The sequence below is a fragment of the Budorcas taxicolor genome, chromosome 21 (assembly GCF_023091745.1).
Source record: "Budorcas taxicolor isolate Tak-1 chromosome 21, Takin1.1, whole genome shotgun sequence".
NCBI lineage: Eukaryota > Metazoa > Chordata > Mammalia > Artiodactyla > Bovidae > Budorcas > Budorcas taxicolor.
The window spans coordinates 30,370,490-30,387,497 of NC_068930.1; the positions used below are offsets into that span (position 1 = coordinate 30,370,490).

Consider the following 17,008-nt stretch of genomic DNA (forward strand, 5'->3'; position numbering starts at 1 on the left):
AATGTCTCTACTTTCTAGGTTGCTCTAGATGCTGTCTAGGTCGGTCATGGTTTTTCTTCCAAGGAGCATCTTCTCATTTCAAGGCTCTGGTCACCAACTGCAGTGATTTTGGAGCCCAAGAAAATAAAGTCTGTCACTCTTTTTATTGTTTCCCCATCTATTTGCCACGAAGAGATGGGACCGGATGCCATGATCTTTGATTTTTGAATGTTAAGTTTTAAGTCAGCTTTTTCACTTTCCTCTTTCACTTTTATCAAGAGGCTATTCAGTTCCTCTTTGCTTTCTGCCATAAGGGTGGTGTCATCTGCATATCTGAGGTCATTGATATTTCTCCCAGCAATCTTGATTTCAGCTTGTCCAGCCAGCATTTAGCATAATGTACTCTTTATACACTTTCTAATATATATTATACATACATATATATATATATATGATGTACTTTTTATACATTTAAAGGACTTGTATCTTTGGCTCCCGTTAAGTCTTCTTCTCTGCACGTCTAGGCTGATGCACCTTCTTTTTTTTTTAATTTTTAAAATAATAATATCTATTTCTTTATCAACTGCACCACGTAGCCTGTGGGATCTTGGTTCCTTGGCCAGAGACTGAACACAAGCTCCCTGCACTGGAAGGCAGAGTCTTAACTGGACCACTGGAGAATTCCTGATGCAGCTTCTAATTGAGACATTTTATTTTGATGATAAAACAGGGCTTCCCAGGTGGCACTAGTGGTAAAGACCCTGCCTGCCAATGCAGGAGATGTAAGAGATGCAGGTTCGATCTCTGGACTGGGGAGATGCTCTGGAGGAGGGCATGGCAACCCACTCCAGTATTCTTGCCTGGAGAATCCCATGGACAGAGGAGTCTGGTGGCCTACGGTTCATGGGGTCACAAAGAGTCGGACATGACTGAAGCGACTTAGCACACACGCTTACATTTTGTTGATAAAACCACCACCATTTTATTATACTCAGATTCTGTGGGCTAGGGGTGGAGACAGGGTGCAATATGGATGACCTGCCTCTGCTCCACAATGTCTGGGGCTTATTGTCTAGAAGCCAAAGAGCATCACTTCCACGTATTTCATTGATCAAAGTAGTCTCAAGGAAATTGAACTTCAAGTCTTGATAGAAGGTACATAAAGAGCATGTGTGACTACTTTTTAAAATATACAAAACCTCTCACACAACACTGGTGGGGTGAAGAATGAATCAGCAAATGAACTGTTGAATTTTTTCAACTCCTCCATCCATGGTATTTTCTAGGCAAGAGTACTGGAGTGGGTTGCCATTTCCTTCTCCAGGAAATGAGCAAAGGACTGGTTAATTCGTTGACTGATCCCACAGGCTACGTGGTGCAGTTGATAAAGAAAAAAATGTAATTATTTTAAAAATTAAAAAAAAAGAAGGTGCATCAGCCTAGACGTGCAGAGAAGACTTAACGGGAGCCAAAGATACAAGTCCTTTAAGTGTATAAAAAGTACGTCATATATACATATATGTATGTATAATATATATTAGAAAGTGTATAAAGAGTACATTATGCTAAATGCATTATGCTAAAGGCAGATGGTCTCAGGGATCAGCCAGTGACAGCCTCGCCCTGCAGAATCCCTCCTTCCACAGGGTTAGAACAGAAAAACATGATTTTTTCATCCTGACTGGATTCAAGGATTCTTCCCACCACTCACTGTCTCCTCTGCTTCCTGTTCTGGACTGCAGCATAGCACCTTCATCCTTAGTGTGGCAAAAGTGTATCTGAACCCACTGTTCTCTTTGTCCACAAATACACTGTGCATGCGTGCTCAGTCGCCTAATTCATGTCCAAATCTTTGCAACCCCATGGACTGTGGCCTACCAGGCTCCTCTGTCCATGGGATTTCCCAAGCAAGAATACTGGAGTAGGTTGCTGTGCTCTCCTCCAGGGCATCTTCCCAACCCAGGGGATCGAACCTGTGTCTCCTGCATCTCCTGAATTGGCAGGTGGATTCTTTACCACTGAGCCACTGGGGAACCCCACAAATATACCTGCTACCAGCAGTTGGGGAGTAAAGTCAGGGAAGTGAAAAAGAAGCTGATATTTGGGTCTTGGGCTGAGGGAGGTTCCCCACCATCCTCTCATTCAAGCCTCACAGCAAGCGATGGACTATATCATACCCTTTTGGACCTCAGTTTTAATGCAGGCTGAGATGGAGCTTGGCTCAGTGGTGAAGAATCTGCCTGCCAATGCAGGAGATCCAAGAGACGCAGGTTTGATCGCTAGGTCAGGAAGATCCCCTGAAGGAAAAATGGCAACCCACTCCATAATTTGAAGTGTCCGTATATACTTCTTACCAAACTTTCCCTTAAAACCAAGTGTTTTAGCCAAGTTTTGCAAATTTATACATGAATAATTTGTTTCATCTTCCTTCAGTTTTCAGCATCTTCCATAGATGCTGATGATAATGTGCCATGAAATTATCAAAAGAGGGACTTCTCTGGTGGTTCAGTGGTTAAGACTTCACCTTCCAGGGCAGGAGGTGCAGGTTCCATCCCTGGTGAGGGAGCTAAGATCAGACAGGCTGCAATGAGCAGTTCGAATTCTTCAACTAAAAAAGATCCCATGTGAAAGATCCTGCGTGCCTCAGGGCCAAAACATAAAATAGAAGCAATAGTGCGACAGATTGAATAAGGACTTTAAAATGGTCCACACCAAAAAAAAAAAATCTTAGAAAAACAAATTATCAAAAGACATCAAGCAGAGAGCTGAGCAGGAAATGAGCAAGTGAAAGTGAAGTCGCTCAGTCGTGTCCAACTCTTTGTGACCCCATGGACACCAGGCTCCTCCGTCCTGAAAATGTAAGTAAAATGGACACCTGTACATCTTTTCAAGTCACCCTGGACATGTTGCTGACTCTGGCATCTTTCATTTCAGGAATGACTATACCTGAAGAAGATGCCGATGTGGGACAAGGCAGTAAATATTGCCTGGTGGCAATTGGACGACTCCAGGTAAGAAGGAGGTCACTGCCTTTTTAATCTCCAAGGAGGGCTTGCTATTGCAGCGAGCAAGAGTCTGTGGTCTGGATGACTTTTTCCATCTCCCGTGTGCTCAGCATTGATGAGTTCCGTGTCTTACCTTACGGAAAAGATGAGGCTGAATCTGGAAGAAGAATGGGGAGACTGTGACCTGTAAGTGGCAGTTCTCACTTCAATGAAAGTCTGTGTCAGCCCATCCTGATATGCACCAGTTATTGCAAAGTTGAGCTCTGCTCACATCACACCCATTTTTTTTTATTGAAGTATAGTGAATTAACAATTTCATGTTTGTTTCTGCTATACAGCAAAGTGAATCAGCTCTATGTATAGAAATATCCCCTCTTCTTTAGGTTTCCTTCCCGTCACCACAGAGCATTGAGTAGACTTCCTTTTGCTGGACAGTAGGTTCTCATTAGTGATCTATTTTATACATAGTACTGGGCTTCCTAGGTGGTGCTAGTGGTCAAGAACCCGCCTGCCAATGAGGGAGACACAAGAGATGTGGTTTTGATCCCTGGGTGGAGAAGATCTCCTGGAGGAGGGCATGGCAACCCACTCCAGTATTCTTGCCTGGAGAATCTCATGGTCAGAGGAGCCTGGTGGGCTATAGTCCATAGGGTCGTAAAGAGTCAGACATGACTGAAGCGATTTAGCACATCAGTAATATATATATGTCAATCCCAGTTTCCCAATGCATTCCACCCCACTTGGTGTCCATAAGTTTGTTGTCTACTTCTGTCTCTATTTCTGTTTTGCAAATAAGTTCATCTGTACCACTTTTCTGGATTCTACGTATTTGTTTTTGTTTAGTTGCTAAGTCATGTCTAATTCTTTGTGACTCCATGGACTGCAGCACACCAGGCTCCTCTGCCCTTCATTATCTCTCAGAGTTTGTTCACATTCATATCCATTGAGTTGGTGATGCTATCCAGCCATCTCAACCTCTGTTGTCCCCTTCTTCTCCTGCCCCCAATCCTTCCCAGCATCAAGGTCTTTCCAATGAGTTGACTCTTTGCATCAGGTGGCCAAAATATTGGAGCTTCAGCTTCAGCATCAGTCCTTCTAATTGATATTCGGGGTTGATTTCCTTTAGGATTGACTGCTTGGATCTCCTTGCTGTCCTAGAGATTCTCAAGAGTCTTTTCCCAGCACCACAGTTCGAAAGCATCCACATATAAGTGATATTGTATATATTTTTTTCTAATTATTTTCCATTGTAGGTTATTACAGATACTGAATATAGTTCCCTGTACTATATATTGGGGCTTCCCTTGTACTATATATACCGTCAGTACTTGTTGTTTCACACCCATGTCTAGTCACTGTGAGTGTTTCCTTGTGGTCTGCAGGATAAAGCACCCACTCACCTTACAACCCTGTCTCCTCCCTCCCATCTCTCATGCCTTATTCCCAAACCACATCTTCCCCTTTCCACAAGCCTGCCATGCACATGCCCACCATTGTGGACATCCACAGGCTGTTACTTCTGCTTGTTGTTAAAGGAGGCTCCTTAAACAGGAGAACTCCTTCTCCTCTTGTTTACTTCTGTTTCCTCATCTTTCAAGATCCATTGAAACAACTCCCTTATCTGCTTAGTCAAAGTGAATCACTCGCCTCCCTACTCACCCAGCATCGAGTTTACATGTCAGTTAAGTTTCTTCCTTATCTGTTTTCATATAGTTAGTTGAGAGTAAGGCCCTTCCTTGCAGATTCCTCAAGGGCAGGAAATGTGTCTTTTTCATCTTTTGAGAATTAGATATTCTGAATAATGTGTTAATGCATAAATCCCACTGGCTTGATGTCTGGCGCACCCAGTAGCCACTAAGTCTTTCTTCCTGTGGCATTGAGGGCCTTCCAGGTTCTGATGGTGAGGCCGTAGTAGATGTAGTTGAGAGAACACTGATACTGCATGTCTGTGGCTTCCTGGATCTCACCGTTTTCAGACAGATGAATAAGCTGTTTCATTAACACATGATAAGCATTGTTTATTCATTGCAAACAGGGAAAGAAAGAATACTTGAGTGAATTCAGTTCACAAATGTAGAATTTCCAAACAGTGTAATCAGTTCCTTAGACTTCTTTGGACTTCCTTGGTGGTTCAATGGTAAAGAATCCACCTGCCAATGCAGGAGAAGTGGATTCAATCCCTGGTCCCTAAAGATCCCATGGAGAAGGAAATGGCTACCCGCTCCAGTATTCTTGCCTGGGAAAGCCCATGGGCAGAGGAGCATGGTGGACTCCAGTCCATGGGGTCGCAAAAGAAGCTCAGAAGTGTAGAGAAAGTGGTCCACTGTTCCAGTTAGTCCAAAGTATGACCAGGGCAGTTTCAAACATTTTATTTATTTTTAAAATTAATTTTAAGTCCCTTGGCCTGCAAGGAGATCCAACCAGTCCATCCTAAAGGAGATCAGTCCTGGGTGTTCACTGGAAGGATTGATGCTAAAGCTGAAACTCCAGTACTTTGGCCACCTCATGTGAAGAGTTGACTCCTTGGAAAAGACCCTGATGCTGGGAGGGATTGGGGGCAGGAGGAGAAGGGGACGACAGAGGATGAGATGGCTGGATGGCATCACCAACTCAATGGACATGAGTTTGAGTGAACTCTGGGAGTTGATGATGACCAGGGAGGCCTGGCATGCTACAATTCATGGGGTCACAAAGAGTCGGACACGACTGAGCGACTGAACTGAACTGAACTGAACTGATGGTTGCTTTCAGGTAACGTTGTGTTAGTTTTGCTGTACAGCGAAGTGAATCAGCTACACATATACATATATCTCCTCCTTTTTAGATTTCCTTACTGTTTAGGTCATCACAGAGCAGTGAGTATCATTTCCTGTGCTATACAATTCTCATTAGTTATCTATTGTATACATAGTATGAATAGTGTATAAGTGTCAGTCGCAATCTCCCAATCCATCCCACTCTCCCTTCCCTGCCTTGATCTCCGTATGTTTGTTCTCTACATCTGTGTCGCTATTTCCGTTTTGCTAGAAAGCGTGTCTGTACCATTTTTCTAGATTCCACAGATAAGCGATATTATATAGTATTTGTTCTTCTCTTTCTGACTTACTTCACTCTGTGTAACAGTCTCTAGGTCCATCCACCTCCCTAAATGGCACAATTTCATTCCTTTTTATGGCTGAGTAATATTTTGTTGTATACATGTACCATATCTTCTTTATTCATTCCTCTGTTAATGGACATTTAGCTTCCATGTCCCCGCTATCATAAGTAGTGCTGCAGTGGACAGTGGGATGCATGTATCTTTTTAAAAAATTTATTTTAATTGAAGGCTAAGTACTTTACAATACTGTGGTGGTTTTTGCCATACATTCACATGAATCAGCCATGGGTGTACATGTGTTCCCCATCCTGACCCTCCCTCCCCATACCATCCCTCAGGGTCATCCCAGTGCACCAGCCCTGAGCACCCTGTCTCATGCATCAAACCTGGACTGGTGATCTATTTCACATATGATAATATACATGTTTCAATGCTATTCTCTCAGATCATCCCACCCTTGCCTTCTCCCACAGAGTCCAAAAGTCTGTTCTTTACATCTGTGTCTCTTTTGCTCTCTCACATATAGGGTCATCGTTACACCATCTTTCTAAATTTCATATATGTGTGTCAATATACTGTATTGGTGTTTTTCTTTCTGACTTACTTCACTCTGTATAATAGGCTCCAGTTTCATCTACCTCATTAGAACTGATTCAAATGCATTCTTTTTAATGGCTGAGTAATACTCCATTGTGTGTATATACCACAGCTTTCTTATTCATTCATCTGCCGATGGATATCTAGGTTGCTTCCATGTCCTGGCTATTGTAAACAGTGCTGTGATGAACATTGGGGTACATGTGTCTCTTTCACTTCTGGTTTCCTCAGTGTGTATGCCCAGCAGTAGGATTGCTGGGTCATATGACAGTTCTATTTCCAGTTTTTTAAGGAATCTCCACACTGTTCTCCATAGTGGCTGTACTAGTTTGCATTCCCACCAACAGTGTAAGAGGGTTCCCTTTTCTCCACACCCTCTCTAGCATTTATTGTGTGTAGACTTTTGGATAGCAGCCATTCTGACTGGCGTGAGATGGTACCTCATTGTGGTTTTGATTTGCATTTCTCTGATAATGAGTGATGTTGAGCATCTTTTCATGTGTTTGTTAGCCATCTGTATGTCTTCTTTAGAGAAATGTCTGTTTAGTTCTTTGGCTTATTTTTTGATTGGGTTGCTTATTTTTCTGGAATTGAGCTGCAGGTGTTGCTTGTATGTTTTTGATAATAATTCTTTGTCAGTTGCTTCATTGGCTATTATTTTCTCCCATTCTGAAGGCTGTCTTTTCACCTTGCTTACAGTTTCCTTCATTGTGCAGAAGCTTTTAAGTTTAATTAGGACCCATTTGTTTAATTTTGCTTTTATTTCCATTACTCTGGGAGTTGGGTCATTGAGGATCCTGCTATGATTTATGTCAGAGAGTGTTTTGCCTATGTTTTCCTCTAGGAGTTTTATAGTTTCTGGTCTTACATTTAGTTCTTAATCCATTTTGAGTTTATTTTTGTGTATGGTGTTAGAAAGTGTTCTAGTTTCATTCTTTGACAAGCGGTTGACCAGTTTTCCCAGCACCACTTGTTAAAGAGATTGTCTTTTCTCCATTGTATATTCTTGCCTCCTTTGTCAAAGATAAAGTTTCCATAGGTGCGTGGATTTATCTCTGGGCTTTCTATTCTGTTCCACTGATCTATGTTTCTGTCTTTGTGCCAGTACCATACTGTCTTGATGACTGTTTCTTTGTAGTATAGTCTGAAGTCAGGCAGGTTGATTCCTCCAGTTCCATTCTTCTTTTTCAAGATTGCTTTGGCTATTTGAGGTATTTTGTATTTCCATACAAATTGTGGAATTATTTGTTCTAGTTCTCTGAAAAATACTGTCGGTATCTTGGTAAGTATTGCATTAAATCTATAGATTGCTTTGAGTAGTATACTCATTTTCACTATATTGATTCTTCTAATCTCTGATATTTCTTCATCTATTTGTGTCATCTTTGATATCTTTCATCAGTGTTTTATAGTTTTCTGTATATAGGTCTTTTGTTTCTTTAGGTAGATTTATTCCTAAGTATTTTTTTCTTTTCGTTGCAATGGTGAATGGAATTGTTTCCTTAATTTCTTTTTCTGTTTTCTCATTGTTAGTGTATAGGAATGCAAGGGGTTTCTGTGTGTTAATTTTATATCCTGAGACTTTACTGTATTCATTGATTAGCTTTAGGAATTTTCTGGTGGAGTCTTTAGGGTTTTCTATAATCTTTTTAATATGTTGTTGGATTCTGTTTGCTAGAATTTTGTTAAGGATTTTTGCATCTGTGTTCATCAGTGATATTGGCCTGTAGTTTTCCTTTTTTGTGGCATCTTTGTCTGGTTTTGATATTAGGTGATTGTGGCCTCATAAAATGAGTTTGGAAGTTTACCTTCCTCTGAAATTTTCTGCAAGACTTTGAGTAGGATCGGTGTTAGCTCTTCTCTAAATTTTTGGTAGAATTAATCTGTGAAGCCATCAGGTCCTGGGCTTTTGTTTGTTGGAAGATTTCTGATTACAGTTTCGATTTCTGTGCTTGTGATGAGTCTGTTAAGATTTTCTATTTCTTCCTGGTTCAGTTTTGGAAAGTTATACTTTTCTAAGAATTTGTCCATTTCTTCCAAGTTGTCCATTTTATTGGCATATCATTGCTGATCGTAGTCTCTTATAATCCTTTGTATTTCTGTGTTGTCTGTTGTGATTTCTCCGTTTTCATTTCTAATTCTGTTGATTTGATTCTTCTCCCTTTTTTTCTTGATGAGTCTGGCTAATGGTTTGTCTATTTTATTTATCTTCTCAAAGAACCGGCTTTTAGCTTCGTTGATTTTGGCTATGATCTCCTTTGTTTCTTTTGCATTTATTTCTGCCCTAATTTTTATGATTTATTTCCTTCTACTGACCCTGGGGTGCTTCATTTCTTCCTTTTCTAGTTGCTTTACATATAGTGTTAGGTTATTTATTTGATTTCTCTCCTGTTTCTTGAGGTAGGCTTGTATTGCTGTGAACCTTCCCCTTAGCACTGCTTTTACTGAGTGCCATAGATTTGGGGTTGTTGTGTTTCATTTTCATTCATTTCTATGCATATTTTGATTTCTCTTTTGATTTCTTCTGTGATTTGTTGGCTGTTCAGAAGTGTGTTATTTAGCCTCCTTATATTTGTATTTATAATAGTTTTTTTCCTTTTCAGTTCAGTTCAGTCACTCAGTTGTGTCCGACTCTTTGTGACCCCATGAATTGCAGCACGCCAGGCCTCCCTGGCCATCACCAACTCCCAGAGTTCACTCAAACTCATGTCCATCGTGTTGGTGATGCCATCCAGCCATCTCATCCTCTGTCATCCCCTTCTCCTCCTGCCCCCAATCCCTCCCAGCATCAGGGTCTTTTCCAAGGAGTCAACTCTTCGCATGAGGTGGCCAAAGTATTGGAGTTTCAGCTTTAGCATCAGTCCTTCCGATGAACACCCACCCAGGACTGATCTCCTTTAGGATGGACAGGTTGGATCTCCTTGCAGTCCAAGGGACTCTCAAGAGTCTTCTCCAACACCACAGTTCAAAAGCATCAATTCTTCGGTGCTCAGCTTTCTTCACAGTCCAACTCTCACATCCATACATGACCACTGGAAAAACCATAGCCTTGACTAGACAGACCTTTGTTGGCAAAGTAATGTCTCTGCTTTTGAATATGCTATCTAGGTTGGTCATAACTTTCCTTCCAAGGAGTAAGCATCTTTTAATTTCATGGCTGCAATCACCATCTGCAGTGATTTTGGAGCCCCAAAAAATAAAGTCTGACACTGTTTCCACTGTTTCCCCATCTATTTGCCATGAAGTGATGGGACCAGATGCCATGATCTTCGTTTTCTGAATGTTGAGCTTTAAGCCAACTTTTCCACTTTCCTCTTTCACTTTCAACAAGAGGTTTTTTAGTTCCTCTTCACTTTCTGCCATAAGAGTGGTGTCGTCTGCATACCTAAGGTGATTGATATTTCTCCCGGCAATCTTGATTCCAGCTTGTTCTTCTTCCACCTCAGTGTTTCCTGTAGTTGACATCTAATCTTACTGCATTGTGATCAGAAAAGATTCTTGAGATGATTTCAATTTTTCTGAATTTACCAAGGCTAGATTTATGGCCCAGGATGTGATCTATCCTGGAGAAGGTTCCGTGTGCACTTGAGAAAAAGGTGAAATTCATTGTTTTAAGGTGAAATGTCCTATAGATATCAATTAGGTCTAACCGGTCCATTGTATCATTTAAAGTTTGTGTTTCCTTGCTAATTTTCTGTTTAGTTGATCTATCCATAGGTGTGAATGGGGTATTAAAGTCTCCCACTATTATTGTGTTACTGTTAATTTCCCCTTTCATACTTGTTAGCATTTGCCTTACATTTTGCAGTGCTTCTATGTTAGGTGCATATATATTTATAATTGTTATGTCTTCTTCTTGGATTTATCCTTTGATCATTATGTAGTGTCCTTCTTTGTCTCTTTTCACAGCCTTTGTTTCAAAGTCTATTTTATCTGATATGAGTATTGCTACTCCTGCTTTCTTTTGGTCTCCATTTGCGTGAAATATCTTTTTCCAGCCCTTCACTTTCAGTCTATATGTGTCCCTTGGTTTGAAGTGGGTCTCTTGTAGACAGCATATATAGGGGTCTTGCTTTTGTATCCATTCAGCCAGTCTTTGTCTTTTGGTTGGGGCATTCAACCCATTTACATTAAAGGTAATTATTGATAAATATGATCCTGTTGCCATTTGCTTTGTTGTTTTGGGTTCGAGTTTATAAACCTTTCCTGGGTTTCCTGTCTAGAGAAGATCCTTTAGTATTTGTTGACGAGCTGGTTTGGTGGTGCTGAATTCTCTCAGCTTTTGCTTGTCTGTAAAGCTTTTGATTTCTCCTTCATATTTGAATGAGATCCTTGCTGGGTACAGTAATTGGGGTTGTAGGTTTTCCTCTTTCATCACTTTAAGTATGTCCTGCCATTCCCTTCTGGCCTGAAGAGTTTCTATAGAAAGATCAGCTGTTATCCTTATGGGGATACCCTTGTGAGTTATTTATTGTTTTCCCCTTGCTGCTTTTAATATTTTTTCTTTGTGTTTGATCTTTGTTAATTTGATTAATATGTGTCTTGGAGTGTTTCGCCTTGGGTTTATCCTGTTTGGGACTCTCTGGGTTTCTTGGACTTGGGTGGCTATTTCCTTTCCCATTTTAGGGAAGTTTTCAACTATTATCTCCTCAAGTATTTTCTCATGGACTTTCTTTTGGTCTTCTTCTGGGTCTCCTATGATTCGAATGTTGGGGTGTTTAACATTGTCCCAGAGGTTTCTGAGGTTGTCCTCATTTCTTTTAATTCTTTTTTCTTTTATCCTCTCTGCTTCATTTATTTCCACCATTCTATCTTCCACCTCACTTATCCTATCTTCTGCCTCTGTTATTCTACTGTTGATTCCCTCCAGAGTGCTTTTGATCTCAGTTATTGTATTATTCATTATTGATTGACTTTTGTATTTCTTCTAGGTCCTTGTTAAACTTTTTTTGCATCTTCTCAATCCTTATCTCCAGACTATGTGTCTATAACTCCATTTTGTTTTCAAGATTTGGATCATTTTTACTATCATTACTCTCAATTCTTTTTCAGGTAGACTCCCTATCTCCTCCTCTTCTGTTTGGTTTGGTGGGCTTTTATCATGTCCCTTTACCTGCTGAATATTTCTCTGCCTTTTCATCTTGTTTAGGTTGCTCTGTTTGGGGTGGCCTTTCTGTATGCTGGAAGTTTGTGGTTCCTCTTTATTGTGGAGTTTCCTCCCTGTGGATGGGGTTGGAGGAGTGGCTTGTCAAGGCTTTATGGTTAGGGAAGCTTGTGTTGGTGTTCTGGTGGGTGGAGCTGGATCTCTTCTCTCTGGAGTGCAGTGAAGTGTCCAGTAGTGAGTTTTGAGGTATCTATGGGTTTTGTGTGACTTTTGGCCGTCTGTATTTTTGTGCTCAGGGTTATGTACCTGCATTGTTGGAGAGTTAGCTTGATATGTCTTGCTCTGAAACTTGTTGGCTCTTGGGTGGAACTTGGTTTCAGTGTAGGTATGGAGGCTTTTGGATGAGCTCTTGTCAATTAATGTTCCCTGGAGTCAGGAGTTTTCTGGTGTTCTCAAGTTTTGGATTTAAGCCTCCTGTCTCTGGCTTTCAGTCTTATTCTTACAGTAGCCTCAAGACTTCTCCATCCATATAGCACCAATGATAAAACATCTAGGTTAATGGTGAAAAGATTCTCCACAGTGAGGGACACCCAGAGAGGTTCACAGAGTTACATAGAGAAGAGAAGAGGGAGGAGGGAGATAGAGGTGACCAGGAGGAGAACAGGGGGAATCAAAAGGGGAGAGAGCAATCTAGCCGGTAATCAATTCCCTATTTGCTCTCCACTGCATGTATCTTTTGAATTATGGTTTTCTCAGGGTATATGCCCAGGAGTGGGATTCCTGGGTCATACGGTAGTTTTAGTTTTAGTTTTTTTAAGGAACCTCCCTACTGCTCTCTGTAGTGTTTGCACCAATTTACATTCCCACCAACAATGTAGGAGGGTTTCCTTTTCTCCACACCGTCTCCTGCATTTATTGTCAAACATTTTGAACTCATTGTACTCATGACCTGGAAGGATCTGTGAAACTAAATCCACGTGGATTGTTCTCTAACTCAGTCTCCATCACTGTCTCTGTCTGTGTTAAAACTGCCTCCCTGTGGATTTCTCCATTCCAGGTGACCAGCTCTCCTGTGTGCATGGACATGAGTGGGATGTCAGTGCCCACGGAATTCTTATCACGGCATAACTCTGATGGGATCATCACGTTTGTGGACCCAAGGTGCATCAGTGTGATTGGCTACCAGCCTCAGGTAGGTGGTTTTGAGCTCATGGAGTCGGCTGGAGATTTAGTTTAATTTAAAATGTACCTGGGCTTCCCTGGTGGCTCAGATGGTAAAGAATCTACTTGCACTGCAGGACACCTGGGTTCAATCCCTGGGTTAAGAAGATCCCCTGGAGAAGGGCATGGCAACCCAATCCAGTATTCTTCCCTGAAGAATCCCATGGAGAAGACCCTGGCAGGCTACAGACAATGGGGTCACAAAGAGTCGGACATGACTGATCGATTAACACTTTCACTTTCAAAATTCACCTACCTCATTTGTTAAAGATATAATACAGGGACGATACAGGGAAAAACAGCATAAAAATCCATCTCCTTGCCTGGGTAATGGCCTTCCAAAGCAAAAAAGGTTATTGTATGCAACTGCACTGCTTAAAATTAACTCAGTTTTTTGTGCTAACCATTTTGTTTAATCTAGCTCTAGATTTTTCTCAAACTAGAATTAAGATGTTCTATGAAAAAGAGACTCTCTTATCAATTAATTTTGATGAATACCAAATAGGAAATCTCCTTAGAAACTTTAAAAGTATATTCATGTGAAAGACCCTGAAATGTCTTAAAGATGTTCCCTGAATTTTGTCTCACCATTGTTTCTCAAATGTATATGGATCCTCTTTTTACAGGATTTTCAAGGTCTTTTTTTTTTTTTAAGTGAAAAACACAAAAATCACAAAAAATATCAAAAGTCAGGAGTTCAGTTCAGTTCAGTTCAGTCGCTCAGTTGTGTCCGACTCTTTGTGACCCCATGAATCGCAGCACACCAGGTCTTCCTGTCCATCACCAACTCCCGGAGTTCACTCAGACTCACGTCCATGGAGTCAGTGATGCCCTCCAGCCATCTCATCCTCTGTTGTCCCCTTCTCCTCCTGCCCCCAATCCCTCCCAGCATCAGAGTCTTTTCCAGTGAGTCAACTCTTCGCATGAGGTAGCCAAAGAACTAGAGTTTCAGCTTTAGCATCATTCCCTCCAAAAAAATCCCAGGGCTGATCTCCTTCAGAATGGACTGGTTGGATCTCCTTGCAGTCCAAGGGACTCTCAAGAGTCTTCTTCAACACCACAGTTCAAACTCATCAATTCTTTGGCACTCAGCCTTCTTCACAGTCCAACTCTCACATCCATACATGACTACTGGAAAAACCATAGCTTTGACTAGACGGACCTTAGTCGGCAACGTAATATCTCTGCTTTTGAATATGCTATCTAGGTTGGTCATAACTTTTCTTCCAAGGAGTAAGCGTCTTTTAATTTCATGGTTGCAGTCACCATCTGCAGTGATTTTGGAGCCCAAAAAAATAAAGTCTTTCACTGTTTCCACTATTTCCCCATCTATTTCCCATGAAGTGATGGGACCGGATGCCATGATCTTCATTTTCTGAATGTTGAGCTTTAAGCCAACTTTTTCACTCTCCACTTTCACTTTCATCAAGAGGCTTTTTAGTTCCTCTTCACTTTCTGCCATAAGGGTGGTGTCATCTGCATAGCTGAGGTTATTGATATTTCTCCCAGCAATCTTGATTTCAGCTTGTGCTTCTTCCAGTCCAGCATTTCTCATGATGCACTCTGCATATAAGTTAAATAAGCAGGGTGACAATATACAGCCTTGATGTACTCCTTTTCCCATTTGGAACCAGTCTGTTGTTCCATGTCCAGTTCTAACTGTTGCTTCCTGACCTGCATACAGATTTCTCAAGAGGCAGGTCAGGTGGTCTGGTATTCCCATCTCTTTCAGAATTTTCCACAGTATATTGTGATCCACACAGTCAAAGCCTTTGGCATAGTCAAGAAATCAGAAATAGATGTTTTTCTGGAACTCTCTCGCTTTTTCCATGATCCAGCGCATGTTGGCAATTTGATCTCTGGTTTTTCTGCCTTTTCTAAAACCAGCTTGAACATCAGGAAGTTCACGGTTCATGTATTGCTGAAGCCTGGCTTGGAGAGATTGTTCCAAATTAAGATAAACCAAAGAGATAAAATAACAGTATGCAACGTAAAAGCCTTCCTTGGGTCCTCAGCCTGAAGATGTATAGCTATAAAGGACAACTGGGAGACAAGTGAGGAAATGTTGATGTTAGGTGATTTTATCAAATAATTATTGATTTTTAAGGTATAATATGGTACATTATGGATTTGTAAGAAAATGTCATTTATATGGGGCTTCCCTGGTAGCACAGATGCTAAAAATTCTGCCTGCAATGCAGGAGACCCTGGTTCAATTCCCTGGGTCAGGAAGATCCCCTGGAGAAGGGAACAGCAATCTACTCCACTGTTCTTGCCTAGAAAATTCCATGGATAGACCATGGGGTCGCAAAAAGACACATATTTCATATATGAGGAGCATCGTGATTCCTGCTAATTGTTTTCAAATGATTCAACAAAAAAATTAAATATATAAACATATTTTAAATATAATTTAAAATAAGATATGTAAATATATTTTAGATATATTTGTGCATAGGTATGATATTTCATTTGTATTTACTTTTATGTTTCTTATATATTTATAGTTGCATATATATGAAAGAAAGAGAAAAATGCAAATATGGCAAAATACTGACAGTTGATGAATCCAGTTAAAACGACCCACAGGTGTGAATTACACTACCCTTTCAACTTTTCTGTAGATTTAAATTTCTTCCAATATAAAAAGCATTGGAACAAACAAGAAAGAAGAAAAAGAATCTTTGTTCTGAGAAACAGAGTTTGGGTGACATTGATGGGGGGTTTTTTAATTACATGTCTGTTTTATAACTAGAAACAGACTAAATTGAAATATGGGAACCATTCATTGAATTCTTCATCTCTAGACTGATGTAAACCTCAGAATTCTGGGATGGAATGAAGGGGAAAATTAATCTCTTTCCAAATTCACTGTGACCTCTGATGACTTGTCTTTCCAGCCTGATTCATTTATCCGCCGGCCACCTTCCATGGGCATCTGGATCTAGGTGTTTCTTGGCACAGATAAGAGTCCTTTCCCCTGCCAGCGTCAGCACCCACTGAGGCCATTTGCTGATTTGGGTTCTGATCGATGACTTTGTTGAAACTCTTTGCTGCTGAAGATACTTCCAACTGGACCAGTTTCCTATAACCCATTTGCTTTTGGACGGTTTCTCTCATTCCAGTTGGTTTCATTGCAAAACACTTTTGTTTGGGGTTATTGCTGGGTCCTTTGAATAAAACATAGATGAACGAAGGTAGGTAGTCAACAGACTTAACAAGTTTAGTTATTTTATGATAACTGCTTTTCTCCAGGCACAAGAGAGCTGCAGTTCCCCCCATTTAAACAATTCCAGGTTTCATAGGCTACACATCCATCTTCATGCTACCACTTGTGTTCTTTTTATGTTTATTAAAATGTTTATTAGAGCTCGACTGTACAGTCTGCCTTTCCAAGGCAAACAGAAATAAAATTGCATTCTGAAGCTGCTGCTCTAGTTCCTTAGCAAAATTAGAAGTCCGTACTGAACATGCCAGAGGCACTGAGGATGGGGCACCAGATGCCAGCTCCTTAATCACGCAAGGAAAACATTTCCATCCACTTTTTTCCCCCTTATGATGGTGTGCGCTAAAGGAGATGAGTTGAAGGGGATGTATGTGAACACTCTTGTCTAACAGTGATATATAAACAATGAAACGTGGGGTTGGGGAGTATTAAAGCTTGTCTCTCTCTCTAGGATCTTCTAGGAAAGGACATTTTGGAGTTCTGCCACTCCGAGGATCAGAGCCATCTTCGGGAGAGTTTCCAGCAGGTACCATGAATGTTCATTTCCAGCTGATGTAGAAACTGGGTACACATGGATGTGGTCCTTCCATGTGCCAGGCAAGCAGCAGGGACCCCCTCTCCAAGGCATCAGAGGCCCCTGGAATGAAGGAGCTCGCAGTCCAGTGGGGAGGGCAGGCCATCAGTAAGGAATTTCTGTGTCTTGAGAGAAGAGCAGAGGAGGACAAGGTTGACAGGGTGAGGAACAGTCTCTGAGGGGAGGCAACAATCAGGATGGG

General features: G+C 41.0%; 1 protein-coding gene across 1 annotated transcript in view; it reads left to right on the forward strand.

Moving 5' to 3' along the window:
• The window catches only part of ARNT2 (aryl hydrocarbon receptor nuclear translocator 2), a 148,120-nt gene that overhangs the window by 94,847 nt on the left and 36,265 nt on the right, over positions 1-17,008 (forward strand). Inside the window, exons 8-10 of the mRNA XM_052659662.1 lie at positions 2,914-2,990; positions 12,843-12,977; positions 16,684-16,758. Of these exons, the coding sequence (XP_052515622.1) occupies positions 2,914-2,990; positions 12,843-12,977; positions 16,684-16,758 (287 nt within the window). The remainder of the gene's footprint in view (positions 1-2,913; positions 2,991-12,842; positions 12,978-16,683; positions 16,759-17,008) is intronic.